This window comes from Phyllopteryx taeniolatus, chromosome 2 (assembly GCF_024500385.1).
Source record: "Phyllopteryx taeniolatus isolate TA_2022b chromosome 2, UOR_Ptae_1.2, whole genome shotgun sequence".
In the NCBI taxonomy this organism is placed as follows: domain Eukaryota; kingdom Metazoa; phylum Chordata; class Actinopteri; order Syngnathiformes; family Syngnathidae; genus Phyllopteryx; species Phyllopteryx taeniolatus.
This window is the reverse complement of record NC_084503.1, coordinates 3,130,980-3,146,698: the sequence shown is the minus strand read 5'-3', so window position 1 is coordinate 3,146,698 and position 15,719 is coordinate 3,130,980. Positions and strand designations below refer to the sequence as shown.

The window sequence follows — 15,719 nt, the reverse complement described above, 5'->3', positions numbered from 1 at the left end:
AAGCAAATAAACATGAACTGCGGCGCACTGTACAAATGAGGCCAAAGCTGTGCATCCCAACACTAACCATTTCTCATTGCTTTGTGGAGGGAGAGGTGAGGAAAATGGCACAAGAAGCGACACTAAGAATAACATCTCTCACTATTAGGCGTACAGGAAGCAGAATGGGAGGAGTATAGCTGAGGCAAATGTGGAAATTATATCAAACAAATACTAATGCACATTGATCTGTTTGAGCAATATAGCCGCACTAGATACCTTCATCACATCTGGGTATTGTCTCAGCTTCTTGCCACTTGGCGCATAGTAGGCTACCTCTCCCTGAGGTCGCCCTGACACGTTTTTGATTCTTGTTTCTCTCCGCCACCTTGGTTTTTAACAATACAAAAAAAAAAAAAAAAAAAAAAACAAAGACAAAAAAAAAATTAGGAAAACAACAAAACACGAAAAAGCCCGCGGACGGTAAATGCATAGACTGCGCAGATTGAAGTGAGTCGTACCCTAACTCCAGAGGCGTCATCAAATCCTTCTCATCCACCCGCTTCCTCTTCCCTAAACCTGTGGAGAAACAGTTCCGTTGTATTTCAAAACAAAAACTCCCACGCATTACTTTAAAATACCACATTCAAACTAGATTAAGTAAATTCTGTAGAAATTGCATGTGAATGCTGAAGACTTGGGGCAAATGTAGTACGCAAAACCTGTTGGGTTAACGAGAATTGATTTAATCACATGAAACTGGTAAATGGACAAGAAGAGTTTAAGAAAAGCAGGCGCGCAAAGGCTGCACAGCAATGACTGCTGTGGCTACAAATACAGTATATGTCCTACTTTCTATAGTAATTGCTATACACCGATAGCGGCGTGCCAAAAGAGTAGTCAGGGCTCACAGGCATGCCACTACAGGACCTTGGCTCTCCGGTTACTGCGCTCTTTCTACTTTTCTAAAGGGAACGATTTCTCTTCAACATATTGTGTTATGGAGCGCAGACCACGCTTGAGTCGCATTCGGCAGCTTTTGCTTTGTGGTATCGCGTACGGCTTTAATGATGATAAAGTGAACATCTGCTGCCTGCAACAAGTCAGCAGGAGGTACAAAACCAATCTTCATCCCTCTTTTTCCACAGAGTCTGCATCAGATATTTCACACATTACCTAATGGAGAGGCCAGGCTGTAGGAGGAGGAGCCAGGAGAGCTGTGATAGGCCAAGGCACTGGAGCTGGTGACAATAGTGGGTGTCTTGATGACCTGGAGATTGAGAGGGGAGCAGCTGCTGGCTGTGTGATTGGCTGAGGTGGTCAGTAGTTCTGGGCCTTTGGTTAGCCTGCGGGGAGCCATCTCGTTCTTTGACGAGTCAGATGACAGCGACTTGGACACTTTCAATTTCTTCCCAGAGATGTCACTGTCGGAGTTGCTGTCTGACTCTGGACGTGAGTAAAACAGAACACAATGTCACTGATACGCCGCTATATTGCAGATTTGCAGCATTTAAGTTTTTTATTTTTATTTTTTTTTGGGGGGGGGGGGGGGGGGGGGGGGGAATGGGTTTTTACAGCATGCAGGTAAGTCAAGAATTGAGAGTTGCGCCTTCCGTGTAGTGCCGCAGCATGTCGGGCAGCACTGAAGCCTACTTGAAGAGATGCAGCATAATTAAGAGCAAGAAGAGGCAGAGACGTCCCCAACCATGCGCCAGTAATGGCCATTGTTCCCACAGAGCAGAAAGAATGGATGTCTGATTGTTGGTTAGGGTATGCTGTTTGTTATGGGTTGCTGCTCGGTGGAAAGTAATTAGCATAACATTGACCCTCATTTCCATTAGCCCATCTATGACATTCCACATTATATTCTAGTATTACAATACCAGACCATTTGTTAGACAAACTATTTGGTTGAAAATGAAACGTTTTATTATCTTTTGTTGGAAGCTCTGTTTCTATGTGTTGCTGCTCCGTAGCATTTTAAAGCAGCATTTGTTTAAAGGTGAATAATTACGGTAACTTATATGCTAATTTTTGTTAGCCAGAAGTTAGCAGACTGTCATTAGACAAAATTGTATGGTTTTAGTTCCGTGGTTCTCAAAATGTGGTACAAGTACCACTACTGGTACACGAAAGAATCACTGAATTAAATGTTCAAACTGTGCATAATGTTAATGGAATATGTTTCTTAAACCTCCAGTACACTAAATTATTTTAAGTACAGTTCAGTTGTATTTAACTTGAGTACAATACCTTTACGATTAATCTTTTCGAACTGTTTTCAGTTATTTAGGTACCATTTTTTTAAATTTAACTTTTATGTGTAGTGCATTTACATTAAACTGTTTAAGTAGATATTTTCCTCTATTTAAGCCCAGAATTAATGTTTACATTGTGCATAAAGTTACAGTGGCTTAAAAATCATGTACTTTTTTTTTTTTTTTTTTTTTTACAAATAAAATCTCTCTCATTTTTGATTAACAGATGAGCCTACTACACTACTGTATCATCAAGTTAGTCATTAGGGTGGTACTTTGTGCAAAATGTTAGCGAACCACTGGTTTAGTTGATCATTTTGGTCAGTTTTATAGTAAACTTCAACTGGGAGTGACAAACAGCTCGTGTTTTGCCTCTTATTTGGAGATTGTGCGCGTCTTCTTTTCGTTTCCTCAAAGTGATGTTATATGACCTCCCATTTTTTGCACGCAACAAACAGACACTAAAGCATACTTTAAAAGGTGTGTTCTAATGAGTGTGAATATGTTTTAATAGGTTTAAATGTGTTTAAAGCGTGTGGGAGGTGTCAAACTGTAAAACTTTTTTTTTTTTTTTTGTCTCCATTAGGGGTTCAACTGTTTATAGTTTTTAAGGGAGGCTCAAAGAACGCAAAGCGTTACACAGACACTGTCTCAACTATCTTCTTGGATAGAGGTGACAAGTGAATATTGATCCATTACTCCTCAACGGCTCCTTGAAGTTACCGGACTTTGGCAGAAATTGGCATTGCTGTCATACATCTCAATCCTAAGGTGCAAACATGCTTGATTTGTGACAAGTCGACTATCCGAGGGCTGTAATGTTTACAGCTTCCGCGGAATTGTGTACAGCGCCTTGCAGCAACTGGCTGTGCACGATCATGAGCAGTCACAAAAACAACAACAACAACAAAACAGACGGTGATTCCTCAGGCAACCCTCAAAGGGCCGTTACTCTAAAATCATAAATATATAATCACCTCATATGTATATATAAAAAAAACGGTGAGAACCTAATATTTAAGTATGTAACCATTGTTCAGTCTATGTTAAGGAGGGATTTAGTGAAAAAATGCTTGTAATATCTGTAAAAAGGAAAGTAAAATTGCAATTTTGGTACATTTTTTTTCCTGCTAAAATGAAAAGAATTAGCAGATCATCTTTTTTTTTGGGCAAGTGTGCAATTTCATGTAATATTCTTTCAAAAGAGGCATTTATGGCTTAAAGCACTCCATTGTAGCAGAGGAATGACAATTTTGATTTTAAGAAGTGGTTATACCTTCTGCTGACCATGGACAATAATTACATATTTAAGAAGTGGAAAGCTGTAGAAAGATTGTACGATAAGCAATTTAAGAAAAGAAAAACTGTGGTAAATATCATTTTTGAGACTGTTTTGAACCTAGCTGTTGTGTAAACAAATTTGAATTTGAAGGGTCAAAGAAATAAAAGTATTGGCTATTTCCTCCAAAAGACCAAAACTATGATGTAGTAAAAAGCAAAAAAAAATCTTAAATCTTAAAAATTACAGAGTAGACGATGAAATAGAATTTCTACAAAAAAGCAGAAGGGTAATAAAGTAAAAAAAGGCCAGAGGGTTAAGGTAAGTGCTTGTGTTATTTGCTGCTGTACAAAAAAGTACCTACCTGACAAGCTGTCATCAGAGTCATCGTCGTCGTCTTCCTCCTCTTCTTCAAGGTCATCGTCCTCGTCATCATCATCGCCCGAGTCATCGGATTCCTTATTGGCGGGGAGACCGGCCGCAGGGTTACAATTACCGGGGATCCCCACCCCGGGGATCCCCACACCGGGAATGCCGACTCCCGGGATCCCGATCCCGGACTCTCCTCCCCGAAACAAATCTACTAAAGACTGTACCAAATGGTTCTGAGAGAAGCCTTTCCAGTTCGCTAAAGGCCCCGTTTGTCCCGGTCCTTGTGCCAGTCCTGACGTCTGCCCCTTCCCCTTTGGGGTCTTGCTCTTTCTGGATCCAAAGCTCGCGGCATGAGGTGAGGTAGTAGGCGGCTGCGACGGAATCCCAACCTGGGCGCTTGTTTGGGTCCTACTCGCCCCTGTGCTAAGATTGACAGGCATTGACCCACCATCAGAGTCGCACTGAGGGGACTTGCCTTGAGAGGCAGAGTTTTTGCGAGGTTTGGTGATGAGGGCCAGAGGTGCGTCCTGAGTGGTGCTTTGGATGACTCCGTTGGGGTGATTAGGTTCAGGAAGCCCGAGCAGAGCGCTCGAGAGGAAGAGGTTGGAGTGATTGTTCTGGGGTGGAGGAGGCGGAGCGGGTGGCAACGGTGAAGAAGACGGGGAGTTCCCCTTGGGAGACTTGCTTGGCCCCTGCTTCCTCAGCTCAGCTGGGAACGTCTGCCCTTGGGACATGAGAGTCTGGGAACAGGAGGAGGAGAGGGGAGAGAAAACAACAAGAGGCAGGGAGTCAAGACGGGGGGAGGGAGCGGGAAAGGCAAAAAAAGAGAGAGGCACAATGAAAGGTCAGAAGAAAAATGGGGGAAATGGAACTAAGTGCAGTTGCTCCAGTTGTCAGTTTGTATCACTGTTGATTGTTTGAGCAGCTGACCAACTACAATGCAGACCACTGAGACAGTTAACTGTGCGTCAGGAAAAATAACCTCAGGCGTGGTACTCAGCAGCGCTCACAAACTCGCAATTATTTTGAAAAGTCCTACGATCGTTTTGATCATGTTTGCTCTTACACACTGAGACCGAGCTTGCTTGAGTCTGTCTTTAAGAAATACAGGTTAGGTTTTAGCACTGCACTTTCAACTATATGTGATATTAAGTGAAACTAACCAATTTCACAGACCGTGAAATACAGCAAAATTGCTGAAAACCACAGGGGGAATTTAGGCCACTGTAAGCCTCTATGCTTGTAGAACAGAAAAATGGGTAAATCATTTAGACACAAAAAAGAGGATCTCATTAGGCTTAGCCGATTGTCATTCAAATGTCTATAAAAAAACAAAATGTGACTTTTGCACCAACAACAGCTTTGAAAAATGTCTGAAAATCTTTTAAAGACAAATTCTATAAGATTAAAGTGCCAACTACATGTACCATTACTAAAATAAGCAATTTTGTTATAATGACCGATATATTTTCAGGTCAAGACTACTTGCTGCGGAAGGACAACGGTTCAAAATTCAATGACTTGGCTAAATGGAATGATTTTACCAGTTTAAGTCTCTAAAAATGAAACCATAAAAAAAAAACAAAAAAAAACATGTTAAAATCATTTATGCAGTCGCAACATAATAAAAATGGTTTTGGGTGCTTTCCTCATTTTAGTTTCATTCTTGTGTGAAACTTCACCCGAAACCCTTGATGGTCGAAAGGATACACTCATGATGATTTAAAAAAAAAAAAAGATTTCAGACATTGGTGTGCCATTTATAGAAACAACAGATTGGAATCCCCTTTGAAATTGGATTTGAATGGTAAAAACCCTGTTCCTGAGCCTAAAACTTTGCCAGTCTTGATTTGGACTGGACTGATTGAAAATGCTCTAAAAAAATAACTGTAAATGATTGTCCAGCAATGCAATGACATCATATGTTCATCATTACTTTTCTGTCCATGACTGAAGTGTAAATGTTTAGAGAAAGATTAAGAGCTCAAGAGAACTCCTCCCCATAGCGCGTTTCATCTTTGGCAGCCCCGCTATTTTGTGGATTTTTAAGCATGCAACATGCAAAATTCTCATCTTTTGTTATATTGTTTGCATGTAGTTCTTCGCCCTGTGAGTTAAAGTAGCAGTTGTTTCAAAGTTTGTAATTACTGTAATATCGATGCTAAATTCCATTAGCACGTTTATGGCATTTGACATGATACATTAGCATTACACAAGTGAATTGACGTGCTACAAAATTATAGGGTTTGGGTCATCATCAATATTTCATGTGTCAGTTTTACAGGTAGCCTTCTGGGAGTGACAAACAAAAGCTTGAAGCAAGTACAGAACGGTTTTGTTAAAGTCCTGTTATAAGTCTCTCAGAAATATTTTTAAAAAGTGTGCCTAAGCATGTTTTAACTAGCTTAAATCTGTTGCATGTGGGAAAGCTTTATCTATTTAAAAAAATGATCTTTTATATCGTATCTCTATGTAGTATATATATTTTTTTAAGAGTAGGTTTGGACCATATCCCCTGCGATCAACGGAGGTTCACTGTAAAATAAAATTCCCAGTGTGAATGCTTGGCTTTCTCTGCTTGACGTGCTCAATTAAAATCAGTCGGTCGGCTTACCTGTTTCAGTCTAAACTCATTGATCTGCGTGAGCGAGTCTTCGAGCAGTTTCCTTCTGTTGTTGACTTTGGCACTGCCCGCATACTGAGGTGGCTTCAGAGAGGACTTGTGGGGACTCGTTACAGATGAGGTCAAAGTGAAATCTTTCGGGGAGGTAGACAGGGGGAAGGCCGAGCATGGGGGGGAGGGCACCGAAACAGGCTTGGGGGAGGAAGAGAGGGAGAGGGGAAGGTGCTGAGGGGACAAGGAGGAGGACGAGGGCAGCAGTTTGGGGCGTTTGGGAGAGGCAGAGATGGAGAGCGCATTTGGAGAGTACGTGAGGGCGATGGGGGAGGAAGACGGCGAGGAGTCTCTGTGGGGCTGGCCGAGGAGCGCCAGGGACTTTGAGTTGAGAGCCAGACCGGTCGACTGGATCACACTAAAGTGTTGCTCCGGTCTGGATCGGGAAGAGCGTAAAGCCAGTGGTGAGGTTTGGGACAGGACAGGGGGGGACACAGCGCGGGCTATGGGAATGAGGGTTGGGGGGTGGGAGGGGACTGTCTGGATGTGGTTGTCCTGGGCTTCTGCAGTGTGGACCCTACAGTCTGTCTTTCCAGTGATTGGTAGCAGAACCTGGGACGGGGGAGAAAGCACAACATTTAAAAAGCCAGCTGGAAGAAAGGATTTAAGGATTTATGTTCTATTTTAGAAAATGACCCAGCGGTGGGCAGTCAAACACTATCAGAAGCATTCACTTAGCATTTACAACCTTAATTCTAGTATTTGTTCCATGAAAATGTGTTCATTTATTCCTAACCGTCTATTCTCCTCATTTTGCAACATTTCTCTTGGCTGCACTGGTTCCAGTATTCGTAGGTGGACGTTAGATTTTTTTTTTTTGGGTCCAATCAGAATTCAGCCTCTATGTGTTGCCACGTCAATCTAATCTGCCCAGGGCCTTCGGAATCCGTAGCGTTTGCCCATGTAACCTAAACTATATTAGCAATGGGACCTTTTCTTCAACCAATCAGATTCAAATTCTGGAGTCTGGTTGGTTGGTCAGACCAAAACCTGTTACAACTAAGTTTGATCTGTAACCAACTCCCCACATTAACACACTCCATATCGTCATCTCTGGTGATTAAAATGCATTTTATTTCATTTCTGTTTTCTGTCATTTCATTGGATTTATATTGATTCTGAACTGCTCCAGATGTAGGTAGCACAGGTGCATGTTGTCACACGTATTTTGTGTTTGTGTACAAATTCATGGTTTTAATAATTGTGATGCGATAGTGGAAGATTAAATTGGTTATTAAGTCCCCACTGAAGGCCCAGCTACCAAATAGATTGCCCGCCACCAATGTTTACCATTGATATTTACCTTTGATTTCTTCTTGATCGGTTTCTCAGAGTCTGACAATTCACTGTGTTTGTCTTCCTCCTCATCCTCGTCTTCGTCATCGTCCTCGTCATCATCCTCCGCGAGGTCCTCCAAATCACTGCTGAGTGACCCGTCGCTCGAGCTGTCTGAAGATGTGCCCGTTTCACTGTTATTCACTCCAGAGGTCTCTGCTGCCTTCTTACGCTGCTGCCTCTGAGGTGAGTGACAAAAAAAATGGCAAAAAAGAATCACATTTAAATCACATTTATATGCATGACCTCAAGAATCAATATATAGTATTAGGTTGTTTAATTGGAAAAGTACCCACAACTTACCCTCTCCTTTGTTTTAGGAGCAAGTTTTTCCATCGTCTTAGCTGGGCTATTCTGACAGGGACTCTTGGAGGGCTCTGCTTTTTTGGTTAGATTGGTCGATGCCCGGCCAGGGGTCGGACTTACAGAAAAGCTCCCTGGCTGTGTTGTGGGCAGACAGACGCCGCTGCCATTTACTGCCCCGTTCACCCCTTCAAACGTAAAGAAGAATGTCTGTTTCACTCATGTGCTTTTCAGAGAATGAGGATGAAGTAGTATGATGAAAGATCTGTAACTAATAGCAGAATGGAGTGAGGCAGATATGGATTTGAGCATGCATCATCAAACATGCTGACTGCAAAATATACAAGGCCAATGCTAAGGGCTGACATCATAAAGGAGAGACTCGTGCGAGGATAGAAAACAATTGCTCTCAAGCAGGGGAAACTGATCATGAGGAGCGACAATTGGTTGGAAAGTTGGTTGGTTACAGTGGAACCTCTGAAAGTCAAATGCTCCTGCAGTCAGACTATTGTGATTAACACTTGGGGCAAAAAATACGCCTCTGAAGTTGTGCAAAAGCAGTTTTTACAGTCACGGTGAATTACTTCATCCCTTTTTCCAATGTAGTGAGACCTCACTCAGCAAGCAGTAATCTCATTTCAATATATACTCGTTTACTTTATGGGAAGCTGCTTGAGCAGTTATTCAATGTGCTTGATATTCAGCTTAAAGACACATTAGTAGGCCTATAGTGGTACTAGTAGTGGAAAATATCGCAATACTAGTGCAGTATTTCCCAACCTTTACTGAACCAATGCTCCGGCACACAGCCAAAGAAAAAGTGTGAATACTGAAATTATGATCTTTTATCAATTTACCGTACGCAAAATTGACTTAATGAAATCTGGGCCAGCTGTAACGAACGCAAAGCTGATATACTCGCAGGAAGTCATTATTATTATTCTGTTTTATACATGATAACAGGTGGATACACAGGGTCATTTCAAGTGGACGAGCATATAATTGCTTAATTTGCCACTATATGGGGCTGGCATAGATAGATGAACACATTTGTATTCATTCTTCCAGAGATTTATTTTATTTTTTTTTACTTACTACATGTGTAATGGAAAATGTGACGTGTTACCTAAATAATGTGTCTTGTGTGGCATACCTTTAGGTGGGTCTTGGCTATTCTTGCTGGGCATTCTAATCTGAACAGGACTGGCGCTGTGGTTTGGCTGTATATGGGGGGTGAAGAATGGAGGGAAACCTATGAAAGAAGGAAGAAAGGCAGCAGCTCCTCGTCCATGGGCTTCAGCAGCTCGCCACCACTCTGTCAAGAGGGGAAACAACACCACATCATAAGATTCAAGGGAGAGAAATCCGTTTTTAATCTTCCAGGGTTTTTTTGGCCCCTCATCTTACCAGACAGGGCTCCTAGTTGGGGGTGCGCAGCCAGAGCAGCCGACATACCAAGGGAGCCAAGGCCTCCAAATTCCGGCCTGCCCACTCCAGTAGTATAGAGGGCCCCGAAGGCTGGGTGGTTGACCAGAGGAAAGGCACTTGACAATGTGGAGCCAATGAAGGGCTGTTCTCCTGCTGCTCCAAACAGACGGCCTGGGAGAAAAATCAACCAAAGTGAAAGCTTTCTAATGTGGCCATAGGTTTTTTGGGAACCAGGAATAAACCCGGAATTCCTCTTAATTGGGGACTTAGTTGGTGAAAATATATTTTCAAATAAACTGGGGAAGGGGGGGGTAAGAAGGCGCAATTAAGGTACTGTAATGCTCTCGAATGTGGACAAGGAGAGATGTTTATTTTGCATGATGGATGTCTGCTTATTATCATGCTTCAAATTTGGAATGTCTCCAAAATTGCCAAGCTTTAATTCCCACGACGTTTTCCATCCCTTTCGAACCCTATGTAGAGCAACATTCTGGCTAAGGCAGTATGCGCAAAAAAATGGATGCTTATCTAACTCATTGAAAGATAATTTTACTTCCTCCCAAATTCATGACATTGGCGACATTTATTTTTATTTGTTTTTAAACCGGTCATAAAGTTCATACATGTGATGAGTATTACACCTACAGTTATTTCACATACCCATTTGACACATATGCATGTGAGTATTATTATTTATCCAGGTCATTTTATTCTCATTTATTTCCCCCCCCCCCTCACAAACATTTACTGAGGTACAATTTTTTAAACCCAATACATTTAAATTGAATCATTAAGTACAGTTTTGATTTTCCTATATTTAAACGCACTGTTGTTCCAACTGTGCATAATGTTACAGTGGCTTACAATAATATCAAAAATTCTTTTTAGGAATAAAACCTCTTCCTTATTTTTGATGAACCCATCCGGCCTATTACGCTACGGTATTTTCTTGTTTGTCGTGATGGTGGAATGTTTTTTTTTTTTTTTTTAATAAACACTTTGAGCTATAGCAACATGATAAACAGTGTATAAAATAAAGATCATCTTCTACCTGTGTATGAATTGAATTCATTCTAAAAGGAAGCTGGAGAATTTGGGGCACTGACCTACTGCATCAGCATGAAAATCTATACTGGTGGAAATGTGTCATCATCCCTGACTGACTATTGTTTACTGGTATGAGCTCTGGGTTCCCAAATGTCAGAAAATGTGAATACAACCATATAGTCTTGGTGATGGGGGGAAAAAAGTGCGTGTGTAACCATTTCCCATCTTTTTGGTATTCAATTTCACCACAGAAGAATACTTCATCAACATCATCGTCGCCGAGAGTTTTCCTGAGCACAATAATTTCCGACAAGGGCGGCTGCCACGTATTACCTCCTCCCGGAGTCAGATGCAATTTGGTGTGAGCATATTTCATGCAAATTCAATTTCTGCTCAAGAAAAGGAGAGCAAGCCTGCATGATGCCTCTGCATAAGCAAGTAATACACACGCGCGGAAAGTGATGACTGAAGAAAAGGAGAGTGTTGTGCAAAGGGCAGATGAATATGTCAAACTACTATGCACATGCACACACCAAAGAAATGTAAAACGCACTCGGATAGCTGGATTTTTTTTTTAACACATTCACTGCCATTGACGGCTTTAGAAGTCAAATATCCATGTTAACTGGGAAGCCTGGCAGTGAAGGACTTTAACTAATGCACTGGTATATACTGTACATTATATGTATTTCTCTTAGTTATGATTTTGACTATTTTTTAACAAACATGGGCTGAAGTAAAAAAAAAAAAGAAAAAAAAACAGCATTGCACAAATGCATATTGGAGATATATAGTTATGAAAGCAGTTTGGACATTTATTCGAGACCCAACTACTACTACGGTTTTTGTTCTCACTAGTAAGACAATTCATCAGAAAACTGATGCAATGCTAACATGCTAATAGTTATTATGTTAACTTGTAGCAAGATGGCCATCTGTGAACAAAAAGCGCTGAGGCAGAGCGAGAGTGATTTTGCATTCTGTGCTGTGGTAAGGTACATTTTTGAAAGAGAATAATTTTGGCATGATAAATAGCATAATAGCAACCTCAGTGGACATAGCGCTGAGATACATAGATAATGATTTTACATTTTGCCTTGGGGTAAGGAAACATTTAAAGGAAATTAGCTCAGGTGCTAACAGTTTGTATGCCAACATAAAGCATGATGTTACTGAGTACAAAAGACGCTAAGGCAAACTGATAGGGGATTCTACATTGTGCCCTAAGAACACTAGTAGAATGAATGTCTTACTAGTGACGTTTTTTTTCCACAGTAATCCCTCGTTTATCCCGGGAATTACGTTTCAGACCACCTGCAATCAACGAAACCTGCGAAGATGTGACCAAGTATTTATTTTATTATTTATATATATTTTAAAGTTTTACGCATAACCATGTGAGGTAACTATCTGTGACTGTGCTGAACGTGTTTGACTTCAAAAGGTAGGGCCCTGGTGTTGAGGGATGTCCCCGTCAGTGAACGAGAGTGTAGCGTTGGCTGGCTGTTAATTGGCTTAACTGTTAGCCACTCTGTGTTGAGTTAGTCTTTGTCAGTTGTGGCAAGCGGCAGGTCGTGTGTGAATGTGCGCGCGTGTTTATTTTTTTTTACTTTAGTTCAGTAAAGCAATTCTAAGGGCAACAGCGGCTGCGGCTAATCTTGCCCGCTAGTGGAGGGAATACAGTTGATTCAAACTAGCGGTGGTAGGCCATATTAAATTAGCCAACAATGTTTACTTTACCATAGACGTGCAGTTTGCTTTGCAATAGGCATATTGCAATTTAGCTTCTTTTATTAAGTGTGAAATGATCTTACTTTTACGCACTCTCTCCACCTGGCTTGTGCTTATTGCTTTGCAGCACCAGTCAGTGTGGAAAAATAATCATGATAAAATGAACAATATGTGATCTGAAATTAGATGCGTACGATATAAAGTTTGACACAGTGAAGCCACAAAAAGTGCGGTATGGCGAGAGGCGACTGTCCTCCCTTCCCACTGGGCCTTGTAGTAGCGGCGCTAGTGAAGCACAGTAGTTTACTAGTAAGTAAGTAAGTAAGTAGGTGAAAAAAATGTGTTATTTGTAAGACCGTCATTCTACTAATGCACTGAATTGTCTTACTAGTGAGGACTAATAGCGTACCAGCAAATGGATCTTAAACAGGATATCCAGGATATGAATAAATGCTCAAACAGCTATCCATAGTAATTCTTAAACAACCATCAGGCTACTTTGGGCTTGACAAATGAGCGTGTCACCCTTTGTGTTTGCGTCAAGGCCTCTTCTCTAGCTCAAAGACAGTAAAACCTACCTTGTGAATGTCATTACAAGATGCTGAATATGTAGAGCGAGCCTCGCCAGCCCGGGCTACGGTGTGTCAAGATAAACGACTGCAATGCGAGCCCCGGAAAAGGCCAGCAGCGTACCCAGCATTGGCTTCTGCTTGCGGTGCCCACCTCTCCGCATCAACACCCCCGCCAGCCCCCCACCCCCCGGCGCTTCCCTTCCCAGGCAACACAAAGTGACATCTGCAAATGACTCCTCAATATTAATGCAGGCTTCCGGAAGGCGAATAATTAAATCTAAAAAATTTCAAGTAAGGAACGACATAGCTAGGATTTACCTACTCTCTCTCTCTCTCTCTCTCTCACTCACTCCGTCGCCCTCATTCTGTTTCAATCCACCCTCCACTCTGGGAAACTGCACCGCCTGCTTCCCCCCCCCCCCATGTTTGGATGCTGCCGAAGGGGGATTAATTTGTTGTTTGTTGCAGTCAATCAAATTTCCACAGACAGATTTAAGTTAATTGCATCCGTGAGTTGATCCCAGAAGGAGAGTGCTACGAGCGCAGATCAGCTTTTTATTCTCCAAGTGATATCCTCATCAATGACACACGCGCCGCACACAAAAGTGCGTCGCCGCACACGCACACCAGCCAATGATTTGTTTTACTGTTCTTTTTCTGAAGCGTAAGAGGCGCATTGAACCTTGAATCAAGGCCTGCACATACTGTCACGATACTGTATCTCTGATGTTACCTGCATTACTTTTGACATGCTCTTGTTAGTCTTCCTCAGAAAAGCCTTTTTTCCTTTTAATTCTAAGATGTAGGAAGAAAGATGGCTTGACAGCAAGCCTGTCAGCCTAAATGGGCACCATCTGGTATTAGGCTTTACACGATCAGGATTTTTGGGGCCGATAAGCGAGTTTAAAAAAAAAACGATAACCGATCACAAAATGGAGCAATGTGCCTATTTAAATGAACGGTTCATTTACTGTATATACTCGTGTACTTCATTGCTCCAAAAATTTTTATTTACAATAAATAATGTATCTTTGTTCCTTTATTTCTGCCAGTGAGGCATAGTGACAGACAGAACAAATGATTGGTCTTCTATTGGATGGCAGGAAGTAAATACAGTAATTAATGTATCCACTTTTTCTGACATTTTTGTTTGTTGGTGTTCCGTGAGATTTTGCAATTGTAAAATATGTTCCTTGGCTCCATAAAGGTTGGAAATCACTGCTCTTCGTCAGATCGTGTATTCTAATCAGTCAGCTCAAACCAACATTACAACATGACAGAAATAATGGGTGCTAAGTTACTGTCATTAAATTACTTTACTCACACCGAAACTTTAGAGAATGATTCGACAAAACGGCGGCATGTTTACGTACCGCCGTTTGTGATACTTGCTAGCTTGCTAGGCTACATAACATTTTATTGCCTGCTTGCGAGCCGCATCGTATTGAAAGTACGTGAACATACCTCAAGCAAGCCGTAAACGAACGTCCTCTCCTGTCCTGAGCACCGGTGCCCACCAACACACGTTTTCCCCCATTTTGTCCTTATGATACAGTCGGCGCGCTCCACTCTTGTTGTCGTCGCCGCGGTAACGAGTGCATCCGGTCGCATTTGAGTTGACAAGATAAAGCCAAATGATCGCAAAAAACGGCCGTTACCAATCAGCCCGATAAAATTGGTGTAAAGTCTATCTGGTATACAGTACAGGGGTACCTTGACTTACGAGTGACCCAACTTACATATTTACGAAGATAAAAGCCGTCGCTCTGCTGATTTTTTGCTTTGACTTGTGAGCAAAAACGAAATTGTCACGTTAAGGACGTCACGGATCGGTGCATGCAGTCACACGACGAATATGCAGTTATCTGCACTCCAAACCAGGTTGCGGTAATGCGCCTTAAACTGTTTGCCAACCGCCATTTAACAAAACACAAGAAGAAGAAAAATTGGTTATCATGGAAAGTTCAGATGACAGACAGCACATGCACATACTGCAATGATATTCGTCGTATGACTGCATGCACGGAACTGTGACGTCCGTACCGTAATGGTTCAGGACGAACACAAATACCGTTACACCTCTATTGTACAGTAAAACACACACTCATAAATTAACAGACTGTATAGAATTGAACAGATTCTGCTTTTTGAATGAAGAATGTTTAGATCACAACACAAAGCAACAAAAACAAAACAAAAAAACAATCAGACGTTGGGGCACTCATAAATCAAGGTACTACTGTATTCTCCCTTCCTTATAATTAAACACAGATGTAGTGGGAAAGTGATGACTTGGCAGAAATCTTTTCAGCCTAAATGGATAGCATCTAGGATAATGTATAGCAGTTGCACAAAGTGGAACTTTGTACAAAAGAAGTGGTTTGCTTGCAGAAAGTTCACAGAGCTCACCTCGCATTTCATTTGATGCTGTGTCCAAAATCGCTTATCTAGAAAATCTGAGCTCACGTAATGGGAGAGAGAGATCAGCACGATGTATAATGCATGAGGAAGCAAATGTTTTAATGGCGTCTTCTTCGGAGCAACACCGAGGACAAGGAAAGGCAAAAACACGGCGCTTAATTTTATGCTTTCATTCCTTTATCTTGTAACAAAAAAATGTGGGTTCTGTTTGAGGAAAAGCTGGATGCATGCGAATCTGTGATTTGCTGCGTGTCAATAGCAAAAGATTAGGTGATGAAGGGATCATCAAAATATTCATCTTGAAAAGGTTCTCTAATGAT

At 41.6% G+C, this 15,719-nt stretch overlaps 1 protein-coding gene across 13 annotated transcripts in view; it reads right to left on the bottom strand.

Annotated features, from left to right (window-relative positions):
- baz2ba (bromodomain adjacent to zinc finger domain, 2Ba) overlaps positions 1-15,719 on the bottom strand; it is a 104,903-nt gene that overhangs the window by 31,024 nt on the left and 58,160 nt on the right. For all 13 annotated transcript variants that reach the window (XM_061753245.1, XM_061753234.1, XM_061753279.1 and 10 more), the window contains 9 exons: positions 9,608-9,799; positions 9,354-9,515; positions 8,201-8,388; positions 7,866-8,078; positions 6,503-7,114; positions 3,881-4,628; positions 1,156-1,425; positions 501-558; positions 259-367 (listed from right to left, as the gene is read on the bottom strand). In XM_061753245.1, coding sequence (XP_061609229.1) covers positions 259-367; positions 501-558; positions 1,156-1,425; positions 3,881-4,628; positions 6,503-7,114; positions 7,866-8,078; positions 8,201-8,388; positions 9,354-9,515; positions 9,608-9,799 — 2,552 coding nt within the window. The remainder of the gene's footprint in view (positions 1-258; positions 368-500; positions 559-1,155; positions 1,426-3,880; positions 4,629-6,502; positions 7,115-7,865; positions 8,079-8,200; positions 8,389-9,353; positions 9,516-9,607; positions 9,800-15,719) is intronic.